A 25,086-nucleotide genomic window follows, 5' to 3' on the forward strand; every position below is an offset into this window, starting at 1 on the left:
ATCATAATAAACTGTGGAAAGATCATAAGAGATTGGAATACCAGACCATCTTACCTGTCTCCTGAGAAACCTATATGCGGGTCAAAAGGCAACAGTTAGAACCCTGTATGGAACAGCTGATTGGTTCAAGATTGAGAAAGGAGTATGACAGGGCTGTCTGCTGTCAGCCTGTTTGTTTAATTTATATGTTGAGCATATCCTGAGAAATGCTGGGCTGGATGAGTTACAAACTGGAATCAAGATAGGTGGGAGAAACATCAACAACCTCAGATATGCGGATTATACCACTCTAATGGCAGAAAGCAAAGAAGAACTAAGCGCCTCTTGATGAGGATGAAGGAGGAGAGTGAAAGACCTGGCTTAAAAATAAATATTAAAAAAACTAAGATCATGGCATCCAGCCCCATTACTGCATGGCAAATAGAGGGGGAAAAGGTGGAAATCGTGACAGATTTCCTCTTGGGCTCCAAAAATCACTGTGGATAGTGACTGCAGCCATGAAATCAGAAGACGTTTGCTTCTTGGCAGGAAGGCTATGACAAACCTAGACATTGTGTTGAAAAGCAGAGGCATTACTCTGCCGACAAAGGTCTGTAAAGTCAAAGCTATCATTTTCCCATTGGTCACATACACTACGAGAGCTGGACTGTAAAGAAGGTGGGGTGCCTAAGAACAGATGCCTTTGAACTGTGGTGCTGGACAAGACTCCTGAGAGTCCCTTGGACTGCAGAGGATAAAACCAGTCAATCTTAATGGAAATCAACTTTGAATACTCATTGGCAGGACTGATGCTGAAGCTGAAACTCCAGGATTTTGGTCATCTGATGCCAACAGTTGACTCATTGGGAAAGTTCCTGATGCTGGGAAACATTGAGGGCAGAAAGAGAAGAGGATGTCAGAGGATGAGATGGCTGGATGGCATCACCAATGCAGTGGACATGAATTTGGGCAACTTTGGGAGATGGTGAGGGACAGAGAAGCCTGGCATGCTGCGGTCTATGGGGTCACATGGAGTCGGACACGACTGGGCAGCTGAACAACAAGAAGAAGATACATGTAGATGAATGGTTGAGTCCCTTTGCTGTTCACCTGAAACTATCACATTGTTAATCAGCCATACTCCAATACAAAACAAAAAGTTTAAAAAATGGAAATATTTGACTATTCTAAATGGAAAGATAGGCCTATAGGTTTTTGTTTTTTTTTTTTAATTTGGGAAACAGACCTAAATGATATGTGACTCTTTTGATATCCCTAATATAAATATTTTTATCCATAAAACTATTTGAGGTTTTGAAAATGTTTGTTGAATTTCGTGTAAAAAAAATCAACGAAGTCAGCCTTTAATAGTGAACTGAGATGTTCTATGCATTGTTTAACTCATAGTAATGTGTAAACAAAAAAGTAATGACAATTATGTAACCTAAGCATTTGTTTTTCTATTATCTGTTTTATAATCTGCTTATGTTCAACATAGCTCATTGGAAATGTTTAATGTGAAACTGTTTCCCCAGAATTCTGTTTAAGAATTAGAAAAAATGTATGCCACCAAACACTTCACATATAATTATCTGCTCTAATCATTACAACCATGAGGATTGGTTATTAATATTTCTAATTACAGAAGAAGAGTCAAATCTGAAGTTTAGAGAAGTTAGGCGATTTGTGCAAGGTCATGTAGCTAGTAGGTAGCAATCTTAGGATTCACATCAGGCTGTCTGACTCCAGAGCTGTTACTCGTTGCTTACTTGGTTTATTATTCTCACTTGAGGTTGTGTAAATTTCAGGGAAAATAAGCTTCCTTTTCATTTTCAAAGATATTTCTTTATGCCTTTTTTCTGATTGTTATGTGATATAAGTAGCATTAATTGTTTTTCCCTTGGGACTTCCCCAATGGCTTAGCAGGTAGAGAATCTGCGTGCAATGCAGGAGACACAGGAGGCACAGGTTCAATCCCTGGGTCAGGAAGATCCCCTGGAGGAGGGCATGGCAACCCAGTCCAGTATTCTTGCCTGGAGAATTCCATGGACAGAGGAGCCTGGCAGGCTACAGTCCATAGGGTTGCAAAGGAGTTGGACATGACTAAAGTGACTTAGCACTTACTAAGGATATATTGGCTTAACAATACTCAGACGTGTTTATCATCAATAACATCTTACTGAATACTTTTTAAGCAGGAAATGTTGGTGTAAAAATATTCTCTTAGCTTATATAGACATTTATATATTGGAAATTGAGAATAAATTTTTTTCTTGGTTTTTAAAGGAAAAAGTCACCTCGTTATGAAAATGTAAACATCAAGAAAGATCAACAGCAAAATAGTTGCTCAAATCTCCGACGACTTTATGAAGTAAAAATATTGAAGGAGGAAAAAGAGGTACGTTAAAAATTAACCATTTCATCCGCTTTCTAGATTTTAAGATAATTGAATCTTAAAACAAAGTTAGAATACTCTTAGATGTACTGTACCTGGTAGGTAGTTGTCATTCAGTGAATTTTGTGGAAGGAACTGCTGCTGCTGCTGCTAAGTCACTTCAGTCGTGTCCGACTCTGTGTGACCCCATAGACGGCAGCCCACCAGGCCCCGCCATCCCTGGGATTCTCCAGGCAAGAACACTGGAGTGGGTTGCCATTTCCTTCTCCAGTGCATGAAAGTGAAAAGTGAAAGTGAAGGCGCTCAGTCGTGTCTGACTCCCAGCGACCCCATGGACTGCAGCCTGCCAGGCTCCTCCGTCCATGTGGAAGGAACTAAGGAACTGTATTTAAAATTTCTTTCAGGTGATCACTATTTCTGCTTGAGCACCTCTTGTGATTAAAAAACTCCATACCCGTGAGGTTTCTTGTTCCAGTAGTAGACTGCTCTGTTTCCTACAATTTCCTTCCTAAACTGACTTAAATTTACCTGCTTGCTGTCTTCTTAATTCTCCCTTTTCCTATGACTTCTTTTGAATCTGCCTTTAAATCTTTGCTCGTAAGGATAAATGTTCTAAATACCTTTGATTATTTTCAGTATTTAACTTCAAGATAACTTATCTTCCTTTGAGGTTATCTAGGGATCTTCAGTTTTTGACTTTTTCTCTCTTTAAAATAGGAGATTGAGAACTAAGAATAATATTCTTGGTACAGTCTGAATAGTACATAGTTTTAATTTTCATTGTTCTAGGTAGATTATATTTATTAATATAAAACTCTAAATGCCATTAATTTTTTTTTTTTTTTGTAGCTATGCTTCAGTTTAATCATTTGGAACTTGTAGTGATAAAAACCTTGGATTTTTTGTAGTCACAGAAACCTTGGATTTTTTTAAAGTTTATATTTAAACTTAAAAACTTGAAGGTTTTAGGATAAACATTTCAAAATGGATCCATTTAGAATAAGGATAAATGATTCTCAATTGAGAAATCAGTGAGTATTTCAATAAGAATTTTCTCTGCACTTGATTTACTTGGTTTTCCCCTGAATATTGATCAGCAGTGAAAAATATTGCTTATAGAGTTATTAGAAAAAGATACATTAACAGGGAAATATAATGCAGTTGTTTTCATAGAATAATAATTATAAATCTCAAACAAGATAAAAAAAAGTGTTAATTTAGAATCATGAGAGAGATTGGTCTGCTATATTGTAATGTGTTTGTCTGGTTTTAGTATTAAGGTAATACTGACCTCATACAATGAGTTAAGAAGTATTCCTTCTACTTGTGTCCTCTGAAAGAGACTGTAGAGAATTGGTATGATTTTTCCCCCTAAATGTTTGGTAGAATTTACCAGTGAACCCATCTGGGTCTGGTACTTTTAGTTTTGGAAGGCTGTCTTGATTTCTTTAATAGATTTAGACCTATTCAGATTATCTGTTTCTTCTTATGAGAATTTGGCAGTTGAACCTTTTAAGGAAGTGGTTTGTTTCATCTTTATGGGCATAGAGTTGTTCATAACACTCCTTTATTCTTCTAATGTATATGGGGTCTATACTTATGTCTCCCCTTCATTTCTAATATTAGTGATTTATGTCTTCTTTCATTTTTCTTAGTTTGCCAGGTGAGAGGTTTATACATTTTCATTGATTTTTTTCTCTAATTCTTAATTATAATTAATTCTTAATTTCTTTTCTTGGGTATTATTTTGGTATTTAATATTTTACTTGGGTATTTAATATTTTATTTTGTATTTGCTCTTTTAAAATTTTTTCCTAAGGTGGTAACTTAGATGCTCATATGTGTTTTCAGTGGTATAAATCTCCCTGAAAGAGCTGTTTATCCTGTATCTCACAACTTTTGATTGTTTCTGTATTCATTTTCATTTAGTTCAAAATATTTTAAAATTTCTCTTGAGATTTCTCCTTTGACCCATGTGTTATTCAGAATTGTGATGCTTAATCTCCATGTATTTTGTGAGTCTCCATTGATCTTTCGTTTTTGGTTTCTAACTTAGTTCTACATGGTCTGGGAGCAGATGTCGTATGATTTCTAGTCTGTTAAATTTGTGAAAGTGTGTTTATGACTCAAAACGTGGTCTATCTTGGTAAATGTTCTGTGTGAGCTTGAGAAGAATGTATTCTGCTGTTGTTGGATGAAGTAGCATGTAGGTGTCAACTACATCTAGTTGACTGATGGTGTTACTGAGTTCAAGCATGTCCTTATGGATTTTATGCCCACTGGTCTGTCCACTTCTGAGAGAGGGTGCAGTCTCCAACTGTGATAGGGAATTCATTTATTTCTCCTTGCAATTCTATCAGTTTTTGCCTCATTTAGTTGATGCTCTGTTGTTAGGTGCCTACACCTTAATGATCATTATGTCTTTTTAGAGAACTGACCCCTTTACCATTATGTAATGACCTTCTTTATCCCTGATAATTATCTTTGCTTTGAAGTATACTCTTTCTGAATAAAGAGCTTTCTCTGGTGGCTCAGATGGTAATGAATCTGCCTGCAGTGCACGTAGACCTGGGTTTGATCCCTAGGTTGGGAAGATCCCCCAGAGAAGAAAATGGCTACCCACACCAGTATTCTTGAATGGAAAATTCCATGGACAGAGGAGCCTGGTGGGCTACGGTCCATGGGGTCGCAAAGAGTTGGACACAACTGAACAACTAACATTTTCACTCTTGCTTTCTTTTGATTAGTATTTTGTATTAGTAGTATTGTGGTATATTGTCCTTTATCCATTTACTTTACATTTATATGCCTTTATATTTAAAGTGGGATTTTTGTAGACAAGGCTTACTATACAAGTATAGTGATATCTTTGATCCACTCTGAAAATCTGGCTTTTAATTAGTGCATTTAGATAGTTGACATGAATGATTATTGATATAGTTGAATTAGTATACACTTCTGTTTTCTGTTCGCCCTTATTCTTTTTTTTTTTTTTTTTTTTTTGCCTATGTTGCACAGCTTGTAAGATCTCAGGAACCTAGGCCATGGTTGTGAAAACCCAGAATCCTACCCACTAGGCCATCAAGGAGCTCCCACTTTATTGATATTTTTGTTGTACATTTTTTTCCCCTGCCTTTTGTGGCTTTAATTGAGTATTTTGTATGATTCCTTTTCTGTCCTTTCTTAGAATATAGCTTTACTTCATTTTTGACTTTTTAAGTGTTAGTTCTAGTTTATAACTAATTCTAGTCAACTTTTATTTATTTATTTTTTAAAATTTTATTTTATTTTTAAACTTTACAATATTGTATTAGTTTTGCCAAACATCGAAATGAATCCACCACAGGTATACCCGTGCTCCCCATCCTGAACCCTCTTCCCTCCTCCCTCCTCATACCCTCCCTCTGGGTCGTCCCAGTGCACCAGCCCCAAGCATCCAGTATCGTGCATCGAACCTGGACTGGCGACTCATTTCATACATGATATCATACATGTTTCAATGCCATTCTCCCAAATCTCCCCACCCTCTCCCTCTCCCTCTCCCACAGAGTCCATAAGACTGCTCTATACATCAGTGTCTCTTCTGCTGTCTCGTACACACTAGTCAACTTTTAAATAATACTGCACTTCGTCATGGGTAGTGTGAGTACCTTATAATTGAAAAAAAAAATTCTGGTTTTTCCTTTCCATTGCTTGCATCATTGTTGTCATACATTTCACTTATATTTAAGCATACAGAAACATATGCATATGTGTGTGTGTGTATATATATATACACATACATACTTGAATACATTGTTGCTATTATTTTGAGCAAAATAATTATTTGAGAAAAATAATAATGGCTCTGTTAGACCCATAAAGAATAATAAAAATAAAACTTTTTGTTTTACCTTTACTTACACATGCTTCAATTCTCTTCCTTTATGCAGATTCAGATTTTGGACCTGTATTACTTTCCTTCTTTTTAAGAAACATAGCATTTCTTGTATGGCAAGTCTACTAGCAACAAATTTCATCAATTTTTGTTTGTCTAAGAAAGTATTTCTCTTTCACTTTTAAAGGATAATTTCATAGGGTGTAGAATTCTAGATTTTTTTTTTCTTTCAACACTTTATTTCACCCTACTCTCTTCTTGCTTGCAAAGTTTCTTTGGAGAAGTCAAGTGTAATTTTTGTTCCCCTTTATGTAAGCTGTTTTTTCCCTCTGGCTTCTTCCAGGATTTTTTCTTTATCTAATTCTGTATTTTGAAGACAAAATGCCTAGGTATAGTTTTTTCAACAGTTATCCTTGTTTCGGGGACATTGGTGTTCTCTGAGCTTTCTAGATCTGTGGTTTGATGTCCAACATTAATTTTGGGGAAATTCTTGGTCATTACTTTTTCACATATTTCTTATGTTCCTTTTTCTCTTTCTTCTTCTTCTTCTAGTATTACCAGTTGTTATTGTTGTTTTGTCACTAAGACATGTCTGACTCTTTTGCAATCCCATGGACTGTAGCCCACCAGGCTCCTCTGTCCATGGAATTCTCCAGGCAAGGTTACTGGAGTGGGTTGCCATTTCCTTCTCCAGTGGGATCTTCCTGACACAGGAATCTAACCCACGTCTCCTGTTTGGCAGATGGAGTCTTTACCACTGAGTCACCTGGAAAGCTCAGTACTACCATTACACATATATAAAACCTTTGGAGGTGTCTCCCAGTGTTTGGATAGTCTGTTTTGATTTTTTTTTCCAGTTTTTGTTCTCTTTGCTACTTAGTTTTGGAGGTTTCTATTGATATATCCTCAAGGCTAGAGATTGTTTTTTCAGGTTTCTCCAGTTTACTGATAAACCTACAAAGGCATTTTTCACTTGTATTCTTGTTTCTGGTCTCTGACATTTATTTTTAAATTTTTCTTTTTCTTTTAGGATTTTATCTCCCTTCTTCCATTGCTTATCTATTCTTATATTCTGTCATTTTTTTCCTGTAATGGATAAACTGGCTTATTAATCATACATATTTTAAATTCCCAATCTGATTGATTCCACCATCTCTGCTGTGCCCGGTTCCCAGTTGTGTTGCTTACTACCTCTTCTAAAGGAGTTTTTGTTTTCTAATATTTGGTGTCATTTTTTCTCGATAACTGGATGTATTAGTTAGCTTGGGTTGCTATAGAAGAATGCCATAGATGTGTGTCTTATAGGCAACAGAAATGTATTTCTTATAGTTCCGTGAGGCTGAGAAGTCTAAGATGAAGGTGCCAGCAAATTCATTGCTATTGAGGGTCTGTGTCCTACTCATAGACATCTTTTTGTTGTGTTTTTGCATAGTGGCAGGAGCAAGGGAACTGTCTGGGATTTTTTTTTTTTAATAAAGGCACTAATTTCATTCATGAGAGCTATACCCTCATGAGTGAATCACTTCCCAGAGGCACTGCCTTCAAATACCATCACATTGGGAGAGTAGGTTTAAATGTGTATCTTTCAGGGACAAAAGCATTAAATCTCTAGCACTTGACATGATTTATCAGGTAAAGAAACTGATGAAAATATGCCTTTCGTAATGTAGTCTGGGGAAGGAGGAGTGTTCTACAATCCTATGACTAGGTCTTAGTCTTTTAGTGAGCCCGTGTCTCTGGACTGTGAACTTCACAAATATTTCTCAGTGTTTTTCTCTCTCCTTAGCTGGAATAGAATGGCTAGTGGGGCCTGGAGTTGGGTAATTTCTTTATTTTGTGTGGAAAGCAAGACTGGATTTTTTTTTTTTTCTTGTACCAAGTTTACTAGATGTGAATAATAATGCAGCAGTTTAGACTGTGGTTAATGATATTCTCCTGAGAGCAGGCTTTGTTGAGATAAACAGAGTGTTCTGGTATATTTCAAAATGATTCCTTTCCCTCTGTCTCTGCCAGAAACTTAAGGGGATTTTACTCCAGTATTTACTGTGAGAATCTAAGTTGAGCTCCTGGAGTAGATGAAAATTGTGGGGTCCTCCTCTATGACTGAGACCCTGGAGTTTTTAACTTTCGGACTTGTCTGCACGGAGCCTCCAGCAATACATCAAATATAGTTCAGATTTTCCTGCCTTGGCAGTGGTTCCCACAGTGGTTTCTACATGTAAGTTTCTGCTCTGGTAAGCGGGGACTTCTTGCGTTGGCTTGTCTGTCTCTCCAGTCTAGGGGGCAGCCATTTTGCCCTGGGTTCTCTGCTCTCTCATGGATTCAAGAAGAGTTTGATTTTTCATGCTGTTCAGGTTTTTACTTGTCAGGGAAGAGTATCAACATTAAAGTTTCTTACATGTGGGACCGGAGACTGGAAGTCAGGAAACAAGTTTTTTAAACATAAAATATTTTCTGGCAATGATATCAGCAAGATGGTGAACTAGGAGTCCCAACATTCTTTATTCCCCATAAAATAGTAACACTCAATAAACAACTATATCCTGATGAAAATAGCTCTGGGAAAGCTCTGCGATGAAGACGCCACGGAGGCCTCAAGGAGCTTCAGACCTAAGGATGGTCACGTAGAAAATTGTAGAAGGCATTTTGCTTGCATGACCTCATCCCTCAGTCCATAGCTAAGTTATGAAAGACACATAGAATACTTTATCTAAAGTAAAAGTTCAATTATTAAGACAAAAGAAGAAGAAAATCACATGAGAAAGGTGATTTTCCCCATGCATTTTTGTCTCTGTGCCTAGAAAAAGGTCCCCCGGGAAAGGGAGTGGGCGCTGTCTTGGAGCTGGTCTGGTTTAGGCACACCCCTGCTGCAGTGCTGCTGCCAGTGTCTGAGATGAGGCCGCACAGAGAACTGGCACAGGGCCAGGGCCTTGGCTGTGCGTGGTGGGCGGCGGATCCAGCCCCGAGTGGTGAGTAGCTGAGGCTGTGGCAGGTCCTTCTCCAAGGGAGGCCTAGTAACATGAAATAGAGGCAGTTCCATCAGCTGGCTTCTACTAACTTTGTGTTTTGTTCTTGTTTCTCTTGGTATTGTTTATTTGAGATTTTTCTTGTTTCTAAGCTTGTATCACTGTAAGCGTCCCTGTTAGACCTGCTTTGGCTGCATCCCATAGGTTTTGGATTGTCGTTATTTTCATTTTCATTTGTCTCTGCTGCTGCTGCTGCTGCTAAGTCGCTTCAGTTGTGTCCGACTCTGTCCCATAGACAGCAGCCCACTAGGCTCCCCCGTCCCTGGGATTCTCCCCAAGAACACTGGAGTGGGTTGCCATTTCTTTCTCCTAGGTATTTTAAGAAATTTCCTCTTTAATCTCTTCAGCGATCCATTGGTAACTCATAACATACTGTTTGTGCTCTTTACAGTTTTTTTCTTATGCTGCTGCTAAGTCGCTTCAGTCGTGTCCGACTGTGCGACCCCATAGACGGCAGGCAGCCCACCAGGCTCCACCGTCCCTGGGATTCTCCAGTCAAGAACACTGGAGTGGGTTGCCGTTTCCTTCTCCAATGCATGAAAGTGAAAAGTGAAAGTGAAGTCGCTCAGTCGTGTCCAACTGTTAGCGACCCCATGGACTGCAGCCCACCAGGCTCCTCTGTCCATGGGATTTTCCAAGCGAGAGTACTGGAGTGGGGTGCCATATAGTTGATTTCTAATCTCATGGTGTTGTGGTCACAAAAGATGCCTGATTTGATTTCAGTTTTCTTAAATTTACCAAGGCTTGCTTTGTGGCTGACATTACTGCTTTAAATATTTTCTCTTTATCTTTAATTTTTGCCATTTTAATTACAATCTGCCTTGGCCTGTTCCTCTTTGAGTTAATCCTGTATGGGACTCTTGGTGCTTCCTGGACTTTGATGTCTGTTTTCTTTCCCAGGTTAGGGAAGTTTTCATGTCTTCAGTAGTTTCTCAGGCCCTTTCTCTCTCTCTCATTCTTCTAGGACCCCTATAATGCAAATATTAATGTGTTTGATGTTGTCCCAGAGGTCTTTTAAACCACCCTCATTTCTTTTCATTCTTTTTTTCTTTCTCCTTTTCAGGGGCAGTGATTTCTATTATTCTGTCTGATCCATTTCTCTGTATCATTTAGTTTCCTCTTAATTCCTTTTAGTGTATTTTTCATTTCAGTTATTGTGTTCTTCATCTCTGATTGTTCTTATATTTTCCAACTCTTTGTTAAACACTGTGTACCTATTTTCTCAAATTCTTTGGTCATCTCTGCAATCATTACTCTGTAGTCTTTCTTGTTAGATTGCCTGTTTCCACTTTACTTAGTTCTTCTTCTGAAATTTTATCTTGTTCCTTTCCCTGGAACATATTCATCACTGCCTCATTTTGTCTAGGTTGCAATTTTATTTTTATGTATTAGTTTTTCAATTTTATTTCTATGTATTTTTATGTACATTAGTTATGTTTCTCAACCTTGTAGAAGTGACCTTCTGTAGGGGATGTCTTATGTGTCTTAGCAGCGCAGTCTCCTCTTATCACCCAAGCTATATGCTGGAGGGGTTCCTCATATGAGGGTTGGTGTGTCCTTATTTGTAAGTGTTCGGGTAGGCTTTGCTGGCCCCTCGTCCAGTGGGTTGCCACGCCCCACCTTGTGTGGGAGCTACTGGCTGTTGTTTAGTGGAGTCTGGTCACCAGGTGGTTAGATTCAGGACCCTAGGGGACCCTGGGGCTAGTACTGCCTCAGTGGTGGGCAGTGTAGGGTTCTGAAGACTCTGGGACTGTTGCCTGCCCACTGGTGGGTGATGCCCGTTCCTGGGGTTAGTGCCAGACTCTTGGCAGGCAGAAGTGTTCCTGGAGTCTGGCGGTAGGGCCCAGGGATCTCAGAGCTTGTTTCAGACTATTTGTGTGTTTGTGGGGGTTTCTTCACACAGTTGGGTGTGGGATCTGGACAGAATGCCTGGTGGGCTGCAGTCCATGGGGCTGCTAAGAGTCAGACACGACTTCACTTTCACTTTCACTTTTCACTTTCATGCATTGGAGAAGGAAATGTCAACCCACTCCAGTGTTCTTGCCTGGAGAACCCCAGGGACAGAGGAGCCTGGTGGGCTTCTGTCTATGGGGTCACACAGAGTCGGACACGACTGACACGACTTAGCAGCAGCAGCAGCAGCTCCAGGGGAGGCTCTCCAGGACTAGCAGGAAGCTCTGGCTCAGGCACTTACAGAATTACTGCTTTTTCCCTGGAGTCCACCTTGTCTCGTGGTTCCTTCTTTATGACATTAGTTGTGGAAGATCTTTCCAGGCTTTTTCCTTGATGGTTATTCTGCAGATAGTTGTGATTTTGGTGTTCTCATGAGAGGAGGTAAGCTCAAGATTTTTGTACTCCACTGTCTTGCCCCAACCTCAAAATTTACTTCTTTTTAATTTAGAGGTTTGCTTTGTTGGAAAAAATAGCTTTATTCAGATATAATTCATGTGTAATATAATTATTTAAAGTATATAATTTCATGGTTTAGTATGTTCTTAGAGTTGTACAACTCACCACAATCAATCCTAGAATATTTTAATTCACCCTAATCATTTCCACCCCCCTCCAATCCTCTTAGCTCTAGACAATCAATAATTTATTTTCTGGCTCTGTAGATTTGTTTCTCTGAACATTTTATACGTATGGAATCATACACATTTGTCCTTTATTGACTTCTTTCATTTGGCATAGTGTTTTCTAGGATGTAGCATGTATCAATGTTTTATTTCTTTTCATGGCTGAATAATATTACATTGTATGGAAATACCACATTTTGTTTATCCATTTATTAGTATACACACATTTGAGTCATAATCACTTTTTGGTTAAGAAGAAAAGTAGTAAGTATAGCAATATGTTAAGTGAAAGCATAAGAATAAAGCCATGAACATTTGTGTATGAGTCTTGTATGGACATATATTTTCAATTCTTTTGGATAGGTGTAGAATTGCTGTGTAATACTGTAATTATAACTTTTTGTGGTACAAACAGGTGCACTATTTTATATTGTGACCACTAAAATATGAAGGTTCTAATTTCTTTCCACCATTGCAGCACTTGCTATAGTTTTTCTTTTTGATTATGGCCATCCTAGTGGGTGTGAAGTGATATATTTTTGCATTTTTGATTTACATTTCCTAAACATTAATAGTGATGGACAGGGAGGCCTGGTGTGCTGCGATTCATAGGGTCGCAAAGAGTTGGACACGACTGAGCGACTGAACTGACTAAAACATTAATGATATTGAGTATCTTTTCATACACTTATTGGCCACTTGTATATCTTCCTTAGAGAAATGTCTAATTAGACTTTTCCCATTTAAAATTTTTGTTTTCTTTTTGTTACTGACTTTTAGGAGTTCTGTTAATTTGATTTGTTTTTCTCTCAATTTATGATTAATTTGAATAACATATACAACAAATAACTTATTTCTTGTATATGAAATCTTTTTTAAAAATGTATTTATCTTATGTCCCCAGTTAAACCATTATTCTTAGAGAACAGGGATCTTTCATTGCACTTTCTTTTTTTTTGTATTCCTATAGTTAGTGGAGTAAGATACATAATGTTTTTTGAATGAATGATTACAGATTTGAAAAATGTGCAGTTTTATTTTATTTTTTAACTTTACAATATTGTATTGGTTTTGCCATATATCAACATGAATCCGCCACAGGTATACACGTGTTCCCCATCCTGAACCCTCCTCCCTCCTCCCTCCCCATACCTGCAGTTTTATTTTAAAATATGAATTTAGAGAAAGAATTCTAAGGTTTTCTTTTGCTTCCCATTTATAATATTGCCTTAGATGGATAAATTTTAAAGCAATAAAATAATTAGGCAAGTAAATGCTCTAATGTCCTTGGATGTAAATATTTTCTGATGGTACAGCAAAATACAATATATAATAATATGAATTGTTGTTGTTTGGTCGCTAAGTCATGTCAGACTCTTTTGTGACCCCATAGACTTAGCCCTCCTCTGTCCATGGGATTTCCCAGGTAAGAATACTAGAGTGGGTTGCCATTTCCTTCTGCAAGGGATCTTCTTGACCCAGTGATCGAACCCCCATCTCCTGAATTGGTAGGGGGATTCTTTACCACTAAGCCACCTGGGAAACCCAATAATATGAATATAAACATGAATATTCATAACTCAAATATAAATATGATAATATGAATGATTGTGATTTTTGTTTATTATATCCTTGGAATCTATTTAATTTGGTTGTATGCACAATATTATTACAATATATCTTTTGAATTTATTCTGGCATTTGACTCTACTGATAAATTCTGTTAAGAAATACAAATATATCTCTAATGGTTTTGTAATTCTGTGAATACCCTAAAAACACCCGAGTTGTACATTTTACTGGATAAATTATATAAGATATAATGTACAAAATTATATCTCAGTATGCTGGGAGGGATTGGGGGCAGGAGGAGAAGGGGACGACAGAGGATGAGATGGCTGGATGGCATCACTGACTTGATGGATGTGAGTCTGGGTGAACTCTGGGAGTTGGTGATGGACAGGGAGGCCTGGCATGCTGCGATTCATGGGGTTGCAAAGAGTCGGACACGACTGAGCGACTGAACTGAACTGAACTGATAGCTGATATATACATGAGAAAAGAAAAGAAATCCAAATATTAACTTTTATTCAACCTGAATGTTTTCCACAGGAATATGTCTTGCCTTTGGCAATGAAAATTCTTGTTAGTATTATCTTTAATATTAACGAAGTCTTTAATATACATAAATACTTAAGTTATTTCTATTGAGATTCTTTGACTTGGTAATAAAAGACTTAAGAAATTACTGTAAATAGCTCCTGACCAGTTAAAAATCTGAGTAAAATTTCACTGAAATGAAGTCACTCAGTCATGTCTGACTCGTTGCAACACCATGGACTATAGCCTACTAGGCTCCTCTGTCCATGGGATTTTCCAGGCAAGAATACTGGAATGGGTTGCCATTTCTTTTTTCAAAATTTCACTAGGTGGCGCCAATAGTTTGAGTCTTTATTGACAGAAAACCTTGTTTATTTGTTAATTTCCCATATTCCTTAAAATAAATGGTTAAAAATTATGTGGTATGAAAATTTGCCTTGTAGTTACCCTGAGCAAACCTAAATTGGAAGTTTTATTTGTTTGGAAGTTCTGCCAGATAGAAATAACTTGGAACCATATATTTTAAAATGTTATTTAAATTCTAGTTGCAGACTGAGTTATAGATTTTTCATTTCTTTTATCTATCAATATATAAATTTATGAAAACTGTTAGAATTTTAAAGTTATTTTAAAGTTGTAATTAATAAACTTGGTTTTCCTATAGATTAGAATATACCTAAAAATAATGTACTTGTCTGAAGTAAATATTAGGTAGAAACATCTACCTAAGATATTAGATAGAAATCTTCCAGTAGAAAGTTGTAGTTTGAAATAAGTAAAAATATGCTAAAAAGATTAATAACGACATAAGCGGCAGAAATAATATGTAGCCTTTGGTGACTACTTTTGAAGTCCGTCATTACAATAATTCTAATGATTTTCTTTTAGGGTGAATGGTTCCATATTTCTGACCCAAAATTTCACCTTTTCATTTTTCTTTGCTAGCCTTTAATATTTATTAAACTACCTGATTAGTGGGCATTATAACAGATACTTGGTAATTTATTGCAGCTAGCAGTATGTAGTGGTTATCTTGAAAGAAATGAACTTTGAGGATAAACATTTAGGAAGATTTGCAGAAAATTATTTTCTCCCCAAACACAAATTAATTGTTTGAATTATGGTTGCTGTATCTAGAAATCTGAGTGATCACTTTTCTTATTTTTTAAGATATCTTTTCCAAGTTTTAAGTTATGGATTTCAAAGAGAAAAAAAAAGATGTCAAGAAAGGTTGGAGGAAAAGAGAATCATTAAAATATGAACTGAGAAAATTGTGTGAGAAAAGCAGTGAAGTTGAAGTTGGAAACATTTTTTTAAAAATTTCTTAAACAGTAATTCAGAATCTTTTAAAAGAGCATCTTTCTTCAAGTGTAATTGTATAATAGTTTGTACTATCATTAGTGAGTATATATATCATTCAGTATATATCATTATATACTGAAGTCATATTTGTGGTAAAAATGTAAGAACTATGTAAAATAAATAAAGCATTCTTAGATTTATTTGTATTTTAGTGGTAAAGAGTTCAGGTTTTAGAAACACACTGCAATTTCTTGCTCCATTACAACTAGTTGTGTGAACTTGGGCAACTGACTTTGCCATTCTAAGCCTATATACTTTTCCTTCTAAATCTCTAAAGTATGAATAATAATATATATAAAGATGTCATTGTGAAAATTCAGTGAAATGTGATCACACACACACACACACTGCTTAATACAGTGTTTGGCATTTGATCAGAGAAGGCAATGGCACCCCACTCCAGTACTCTTGCCTGGAAAATCCCATGGACAGAGAAGGCTGGTAGGCTGCAGTCCATGGGGTCACTAAGAGTCGGACACGACTGAGTGACTTCACTTTTTTTTTTGGCATTTGATAATACCATGCTGTGGCTAGAAAGATGATGAATATTACGAAGTTTTCTGAATCAAAGGACTTACACATTGATGGATGATACAAATATATAAAGAATTATAAAATTATATCCAAATAAGGTACAGTGAGGCTTCAGAAGAGAAAGTCGTTGATTCTGCTTGGGGAATGACACAAGTCAGGAAAGAATTCTAAAATGTGTTTGTGTTTTGAGTAATGAGTAGGTGTTTGTCAAATGGAGTAGAACATTATACGTAAAGAGGATGTGCAAAGCCATGAAGTTTCAAGCAAAGCAGTTTTTATCTGGGTGATAATGAACTAGTATATTTTAAATGGAAGATTCATGAACAGTTTTGTAATTTCAGGAAAATAGGACAGTAAGCTGTGAATCAAATGGATGGAATGTGGGGAAAGGGAGGACAGGAGAAGTCATGATGATATGTAGTGATTCACATAGTGGATGGCTGTGTTGAGATAGTGAAATGAGAGGGTAGTGATATATACCTGGCTGTTAGCATTGATTTTTATCTGGTGGTTAATTTGATATGGGAAGATGACTGGCAAAGTTGAGGATGACATAGATTTCTCATTTAAAATGCTGGATAAATGGCATTGTACAGAGAGAAAATATAGAAAGAAAGCTTACTACACTGTGTGTGTGTGTGTGTACATAATACTGGGGGATCACATTCTTTTATGCATCTATTTGTTATATAGGTAGAAATGTTTTGAAGATAGTAGAAAATTTAGAAAAATTTGGACTGGAGATTTAGGAATTAGTCTTTGGGTTAGTTATATAATCCATAAAAGGTGAGGATTGATTGATAGCATTTAATGGATAAATGGAGGAAAAGGGATTTAAGAAAGGAACTAGGAGGATTAAAAATGGTAGGGACAAAATATGGAGGAGTGATCTCACAGGAGCCAGATGAGGATTGTATTTCAAGAAAGTAGCTGCCACCTGTCTTATATACTTTGGATAAGTTAACAAAGATAACTGAAAATGGTCCCCTGAACTTTGCAGAATTTTGAGATCAGTGGTTGCTTTAGTAAAGCATTTCTGATGGACTAAGTTGAAGATAGCAGGCTGGTGGTGGATTGAAGAATGGATCGATGGGAAAAAATAGGATCCTATGAATGTGTCTAAAATGAAAGGCAGAGATAAGCTTTTATTCAGTTTTTTTTGGTTCCCTAAAGGAAAGACACTATAATTATCTGCATATGCTATTTACTTTTTGTTAATTTAGGTTTATTGCCAAGATAAAAGCTAGGTTAATGATTTTAAATAACCTGATAATAATTAGGTTATTAATATTTTAATTCAAGAAGCATTTATAGAAGTGAGTATTGTATGCTTAGCATTACACTAGCTGCCTTAGGACTTTGGCAGGTTAAGAAAAAAGAAGTTTGTTTTTTATTTGCCTTTGGAGACACAAGTTATGTAGAAGAAACTATTAGAGAAAATATGTATGGTATTCCCTCTAACATTTGCTGAATGAATGAATGACATTAATCTATGAAGGCTGAAAACAGGGTGTGTGTGAAATACGGAGATATACAGAGTGGTGTTGTGTAGTCACTAAGTCATGTCTGGCTCTTTTGTGACCCCATGGACTGTAGCCTACCAGGCTCCTCTGTCCATGGGATTTTCCAAGCAAGAATACTCGAGTTGGGTGCCATTTCCTTCTCCAGGGATATAGAGAGTGAGATGGGCCTTAATACTTCTTATCTTGATATGCAAAACTGTTACAATCTGACCCTTTACTACTCCAACTGCACGTATCATAATTCTTCTACATGCATTCAGGACTTTAGTCATATTGAACTGTCCCCTCAGCCCCTACCTCTCTCCCTCTGCATAAGCTAGTCTTTTCCCTGCAGTGCTCCCTTTCTCTTCATGCAGCTGACTCCCAGTCATCAGTGAGATTTTTCTCCTAGTTATCTATGCATACCTCAATCATGGCATTTATCATACTATATTATAATTGTCTGTTTCTGCCAAACCATGCCATTCTTGAGGGATTACATCTTATTGAATTTAAATCCCTAACATATTGTAGATTAAAAGAATTATTGAATGAAGGAAAAAATCAGGTTAAACTGTCTCTTAAAGCAAATACTGGAGAACAGATCAATGGAGAGTAAGCAGATGAGGACATTTTGAGTAGAAATAGAAAACATAACATTTGTTTAGCTGGCAGACTAGTCTAAGTGAGATTGTTTTAGTGAGTACTGAGAGAGCTCTAAAGATGGAAATAATGGAGGGCTTTAATGCAAGCTGGAAATGTCCAGATTCCACAGAAATTATAATAGTCATTCTTCAGCAGGAAAATTTAGAAAAGTTTTCAGGTTGTTTATTCTGATAGTTGTATATTTTACAGACTCCCCTTTTCAAATCTAATCTGTTCCTAAAAACATATTGGATAGCAAATACTTGGGTAGCAGGAACATGTGTTTTGTTATTTTTTTTTTGAGTGCCTTCTGGTTTTTATTTGTTTCCAGTTGAATTTGGAAATTTAAAGTGAATTAGAAAGGTTGATGTTTTGTTATTTTATGTGACAAAAAATAATACAACCAACCCTGCAAAATTGTACATCAATTTCCCAAGACACTCTTAAACAGCTACATAACAGTCACACAAGAATTTCAGCAAAGTATTTAAAACACCAGTCACCTAATTAAGGAAAAAATGCATTTATTGAGGACATTGATATGTAGACAATAATACTGTTCTGTATCAAATATTACTTTTTAAGTTGCAAAAGCCTATTCTGTATTAGTGAATAAATAGTATAATAGTATGTTATAGGTACTAAAAGTATCTAAATTTTCTGGGTTGATTGTATCCTTAGCCACCTGGCAAAAGCACAATCTGGGACCAGTGAAGTGCTAAGCTTGGGGAGCATGGGAAGGGTGGGAGGGAGTGGGAATGTGCTGAGTACAGTAAGGTGCTCTAAACCAAACAGTAGTGATCACATTAGCATAAGATAGGGATTGCATTGAATCTATGGATTGCTTTGGGTAGTATACTCATTTTCACTATCTTGATTCTTCCAATACATGAACACGGTATATTTCTCCATCTATTAGTGTCCTCTTTGATTTCTTTCACCAGTGTTTTATAGTTTTCTATATACAGGTCTTTAGTTTCTTTAGGTAGATATATTCCTAAGTATTTTATTCTTTTCGTTGCAATGGTGAATGGAATTGTTTCCTTAATTTCTCTTTCTGTTTTCTCATTATTAGTGTATAGGAATGCAAGGGATTTCTGTGTGTTGATTTTATATCCTGCAACTTTACTATATTCATTGATTAGCTCTAAAAATTTTCTGGTGGAGTCTTTAGGGTTTTCTATGTAGAGGATCATGTCATCTGCAAACAGTGAGAGTTTTACTTCTTCTTTTCCAATTTGGACTCCTTTTCTTTCTTTTTCTGCTCTGACTGCTGTGGCCAAAACTTCCAAAACTATGTTGAATAGTAGTGGTGAAAGTGTGCACCCTTGTCTTGTTCCTGACTTTAGGGGGAAATGCTTTCAAAATGAAGTGAAGTAGATGATCTTTGTTGTGGACTGAGGTTTTTTGATTTGCTAAATCTTGTTATTCTTAGTATATTAAAAAAAATGGAGAGTTCTTTTTTGCATCAGTATTTTTTAAAATGTCTTTTCTGATTCTCCTTTCATTAAAGCCAAAAACACTAAAAAACTATAGTATGAACTTTGTGAATGTCCAATTTGGGTTTGAATTCTATTTTAATGTTTGTTAGCTGTAAAGCCTTGGGCAAATTGTTCAACTATTATGAGACTCTTTTATAAAATAGAGACTATCTCATAGTTTGTTTTAAGAGTTAATTTGAAACATGTAAAATATCATGTATGAAACGAGTTGCCAGTCCAGGTTCGATGCACGATACTGGATGCTTGGGGCTGGTGCACTGGGACGACCCAGAGGGATGGAATGGGGAGGGAGGAGGGAGGGGGGTTCGGGATGGGGAACACATGTATACCTGTGGCGAATTCATTTTGATATTTGGCAAAACTAATACAGTTATGTAAAGTTTAAAAATAAAATAAAAAAAAAGAGTTAATTTGAACAGTGAAGGAGGTATGCTTAGTAGAGTACTTATTATAGTGATAAATACCTAGTACTCAAATATTATTTTTTTGTAAAAATAAAAACACAGCACATTTAAAGTCTAAGTACATGCAAAACTTTTCTTTTGGATTGTACCCTATTGATACATCTTCATTTAACTTTAGTAAAAGTAATATATTGGGTTTTTATAGTTAAAATTTTTTTTTCTCTATTCATCTGAGCCATTACCTACCCCTCCCCCAAATTATTTTGTCTTTATGCTGTAACAAAGTATTTATAAAAGGAACATGAGTTCTGTGATAACCATAGCAGTTTTGTTCATTGTTGTATATATTCCCCAAGCTGGTGACAACCCAATGTTTATCAGTATGTGAGTGGAAAAATAAATTGTGAATATTTATACAGCATAATAGTATTTAGCAATAGAAAGAGCTAACCATGGAATGACTTATTCACAAAACTTCATGGTGAATCTCAGAATTATCCTCCTGAGCAAAAGAAACCTGATACTAAAACAATACTATATGATTCTATTTGTATAAAACTCGAGAAAGGACAAATTAACTGAAAACAAATTAGGTCTTGCCTGTGTCCTGCAGTAGAAGAAATATCTGGAAGGTGGTACATGAAAACTTTTGCGGTGATAGAAATATTCTATACCTTGATTATGGTGATGGTTACAGAAGTTTTGGATCTTTTAAAACTCAAGAGTTTACATTGAAAATGGGTGTATTATATTGTTAGTAAATGACATTGTAGTGTAAATTATATGATTTATATAGTTCACTGGAATGTAAACTGTGAGAAGGCATAGATTTTTTTTTTTTGTTGTTGTTGTTCATTGTGATGTATCCCTACTTCCTAGAATGGTCTTTTTGTGTATTTGATGAGTGAATTGATAAATCTGATAGACATTTAAATTCAATAAGCTATGAGCATTTCCTTTTCAGTATTTTTTCCTACAGTCTTTTTTCCACTTGTTAGTCTTGTCTGTTTTTCATATAATAATGTATTAGTTCATATTTTCCAAGAACTTCTATGAATAAAAGGATCCAACTCCACTAAAAATCTTCTTGACCTATTCAAAGTAAAGCGAAATTTTTATCAGTATATTTTTATCAATGATTTAGAAAGAAGAAATTAATGATATCCCTAAATACTTATGTAAGAGGAGTTCTTGTCACCAGGATTAAAATCCACAGAAGACTCACATTCTCTGATATGAGAACTTTGCAACCATGTATTTAGTCATGCTCCCAGAGCTTCCCTGGTAACTCAGACAGTAAAGAAGTCTTCCTGCAATGCAGGAGACCAGGCTTCGATCTCTGAGTCAGGAACATGCCCTGGAGAAGGGAATGGCAACCCACTCCAGTATTCTTGCCTGGAGAATTCCATGGACAGAGGAGCCTGGTGGGTTATAGTTCATGGAGTTGTAAAGAGTTAAACACAACTGAGTGACTAACACTTTAACTTTCTTAGAGCTAAGGGGACCTAGTAGAGGGCAACAGCCTTGAGAGCCAAGGCAAAGCTATAAATGTGGTCAAGGAAGCATCTAAAATGTAGATAAGGAAGACAGGGAAAATTCAAAGGTGTCTGATTATTAGGTCTAAAGAATGGGGTTAGATTATAGGTAGGAAAGAGAGGGAACAGCTCAGAATCTGGGAAGGTCAATATTAGGTTGGTAAAATAGTAAGAGATGGTTTAGGCAGAGAGAGCAGAACACAAATAGTTTGAACATGTTGATGCCCATATTTGTGCACATTTGGCTGTGTGTTTTAAAGATGAACATAATGTCTTAAAGGCTAGATTACATATTACTCCACTGAACTTGGACTTCACCTTCTTTTTTCAAAAGCACAAACTCACCAGCCTGTTTTCCAATGTTTCCAACTCTGTCATTTCACTTGTAATGGGCCTCCTTTGTTGATATCCCATTACACATGCTCTTATTCCTGTATACACCTCTGTGTGTAAAATCTCTGAGCCATGATACATCCCATCCCCTTCAGTGAGTAATTGGAAGACACTTAAGATTTTCTGGCTCTCTCGGGAATGCAAATAATTCTAAATTTACAGAGTCAGCGATTTGTCTTGGAAAAATGTAGTTTGTAATTACTTCGATTTCTGTGCATCATTAGAGAATTGTCCTAGGAAAGTGAAAGGTTTCAGTTCTGTCCTGATATCATAGAAGCCAATTGAAAATTTCTGCAACCCTTCTCTCCCATTAATGGCTTTCTACTGTCGGCCCCTAGAGTGTATACTTTTCTGGTCTGTAAATCCATCAAGTAATCTATTACCCTTAGTCAATTATGGCATTAATAAACCAGAATATCCGATTATAATTAAACTGGAATTCCATATACATCAGAATGGACCTTCATTCCTGGTGAACTCTTGTTGTGGGAACATTCTGTCACCACAGCCCCTGAAGCTCATGCCTTCATGATTGTGTACAGGGGGCTGTGGTGTCAGATATCAGGAGATATCTTGCGGATAATTGCAGAGTGAGAGCCACTGCAAGTTTAAGTGGGCCATTCAGAGCAGCTTTGAAGAGACGTTACAGATTGCTGTCAGATCTACTCTTTTTTTTTTTTTAATTTTATTTTATTTTTAAACTTTACATAATTTTATTAGTTTTGCCAAATATCAAAATGAATCCGCCACAGGTATACATGTGTTCCCCATCCTGAACCCTCCTCCCTCCTCCCTCCCCATTCCCTCCCTCTGGGTCGTCCCAGTGCACCAGCCCCAAGCATCCAGTATCGTGCATCGAACCTGGACTGGCAACTCGTTTCATACATGGTATTTTACATGTTTCAATGCCATTCTCCCAAATCTTCCCACCCTCTCCCTCTCCCACAGAGTCCCTAAGACTGTTCTATACATCAGTGTCTCTTTTGCTGTCTTGTACACAGGGTTATTGTTACCATCTTTCTAAATTCCATATATATGCGTTAGTATACTGTATTGGTGTTTTTCTTTCTGGCTTACTTCACTCTGTATAATAGGCTCCAGTTTCATCCACCTCATTAGAACTGATTCAAATGTATTCTTTTTAATGGCTGAGTAATACTCCATTATGTATATGTACCATAGCTTTCTTATCCATTCATCTGCTGATGGACATCTAGGTTGCTTCCATGTCCTGGCTATTATAAACAGTGCTGTGATGAACATTGGGGTACACGTGTCTCTTTCCCTTCTGGTTTCCTCAGTGTGTATGCCCAGCAGTGGGATTGCTGGATCATAAGGCAGTTCTATTTCCAGTTTTTTAAGGAATCTCCACACTGTTCTCCATAGTGCCTGTACTAGTTTGCATTCCCACCAACAGTGGAAGAGGGTTCCCTTTTCTCCACACCCTCTCCAGCATTTATTACTTGTAGACTTTTGGATCGCAGCCATTCTGACTGGCGTGAAATGGTACTTCATAGTGGTTTTGATTTGCATTTCTCTGATAATGAGTGATGTTGAGCATCTTTTCATGTGTGTGTTAGCCATCTGTATGTCCTCTTTGGAGAAATGTCTATTTAGTTCTTTGGCCCATTTTTTGATTGGGTCATTTATTTTTCTGGGGTTGAGCTGTAGGAGTTGCTTGTATATTCTCAAGATTAGTTGTTTGTCAGTTGCTTCATTTGCTATTATCCTCTCCCATTCTGAAGGCTGTCTTTTCACCTTGCTAATAGTTTCCTTTGATGTGCAGAAGCTTTTAAGGTTAATTAGGTCCCATTTGTTTATTTTTGCTTTTATTTCCAATATTCTGGGAGGTGGGTCATAGAGGATCCTGCTGTGATGTATGTCAGAGAGTGTTTTGCCTATGTTCTCCTCTAGGAGTTTTATAGTTTCTGGTCTTACGTTGAGATCTTTAATCCATTTTGAGTTTATTTTTGTGTATGGTGTTAGAAAGTGTTCTAGTTTCATTCTTTTACAAGTGGTTGACCAGATTTCCCAGCACCACTTGTTAAAGAGATTGTCTTTAATCCATTGTATATTCTTGCCTCCTTGGTCAAAGATAAGGTGTCCATATGTGTGTGGATTTATCTCTGGGCTTTCTATTTTGTTCCATTGATCTATATTTCTGTCTTTGTGCCAGTACCATACTGTCTTGATAACTGTGGCTTTGTAGTAGAGCTTAAAGTCAGGCAGGTTGATTCCTCCAGTTCCATTCTTCTTTCTCAAGATTGCTTTGGCTATTCGAGGTTTTTTGTATTTCCATACAAATTGTGAAATTATTTGTTCTAGCTCTGTGAAGAATACTATTGGTAGCTTGATAGGGATTGCATTGAATCTATGGATTGCTTTGGGTAGTATACTCATTTTCACTATATTGATTCTTCCAATCCATGAACATGGTATATTTCTCCATCTGTTAGTGTCCTCTTTGATTTCTTTCACCAGTGTTTTATAGTTTTCTATATATAGGTCTTTAGTTTCTTTAGGTAGATATATTCCTAAGTATTTTATTCTTTCCGTTGCAATGGTGAATGGAATTGTTTCCTTAATTTCTCTTTCTGTTTTCTCGTTATTAGTGTATAGGAATTCAAGGGATTTCTGTGTGTTGATTTTATATCCTGCAACTTTACTATAGTCATTGATTAGTTCTAGTAATTTTCTGGTGGAGTCTTTAGGGTTTTCTATGTAGAGGATCATGTCATCTGCAAATAGTGAGAGCTTTACTTCTTCTTTTCCAATTTGGATTCCTTTTATTTCTTTTTCTGCTCTGATTGCTGTGGCCAAAACTTCCAAAACTATGTTGAATAGTAATGGTGAAAGTGGGCACCCTTGTCTTGTTCCTGACTTTAGAGGAAATGCTTTCAATTTTTCACCATTGAGGATAATGTTTGCTGTGGGTTTGTCATATATAGCTTTGATTATGTTGAGGTATGTTCCTTCTATTCCTGCTTTCTGGCAAGTTTTTATCATAAATGGATGTTGAATTTTGTCAAAGGCTTTTTCTGCCTCTATTGAGATAATCATATGGTTTTTATTTTTCAATTTGTTAATGTGGTGTATTACATTGATTGATTTGCAGATATTGAAGAATCCTTGCATCCCTGGGATAAAGCCCACTTGGTCCTGGTGTATGATCTTTTTAATGTGTTGTTGGATTCTGATTGCTAGAATTTTGTTAAGGAGTTTTGCATCTATGTTCATCAGTGATATTGGCCTGTAG

General features: G+C 36.6%; 1 protein-coding gene across 10 annotated transcripts in view; it reads left to right on the plus strand.

Moving 5' to 3' along the window:
• STPG2 (sperm tail PG-rich repeat containing 2) overlaps window positions 1–25,086 on the plus strand; it is a 620,311-nt gene that overhangs the window by 39,593 nt on the left and 555,632 nt on the right. For all 10 annotated transcript variants that reach the window (XM_044946202.2, XM_044946197.2, XM_044946200.2 and 7 more), the window contains exon 6: window positions 2,266–2,377. In XM_044946202.2, the coding sequence (XP_044802137.2) occupies window positions 2,266–2,377 (112 nt within the window). The remainder of the gene's footprint in view (window positions 1–2,265; window positions 2,378–25,086) is intronic.

This window comes from Bubalus bubalis, chromosome 7 (assembly GCF_019923935.1).
Source record: "Bubalus bubalis isolate 160015118507 breed Murrah chromosome 7, NDDB_SH_1, whole genome shotgun sequence".
NCBI lineage: Eukaryota > Metazoa > Chordata > Mammalia > Artiodactyla > Bovidae > Bubalus > Bubalus bubalis.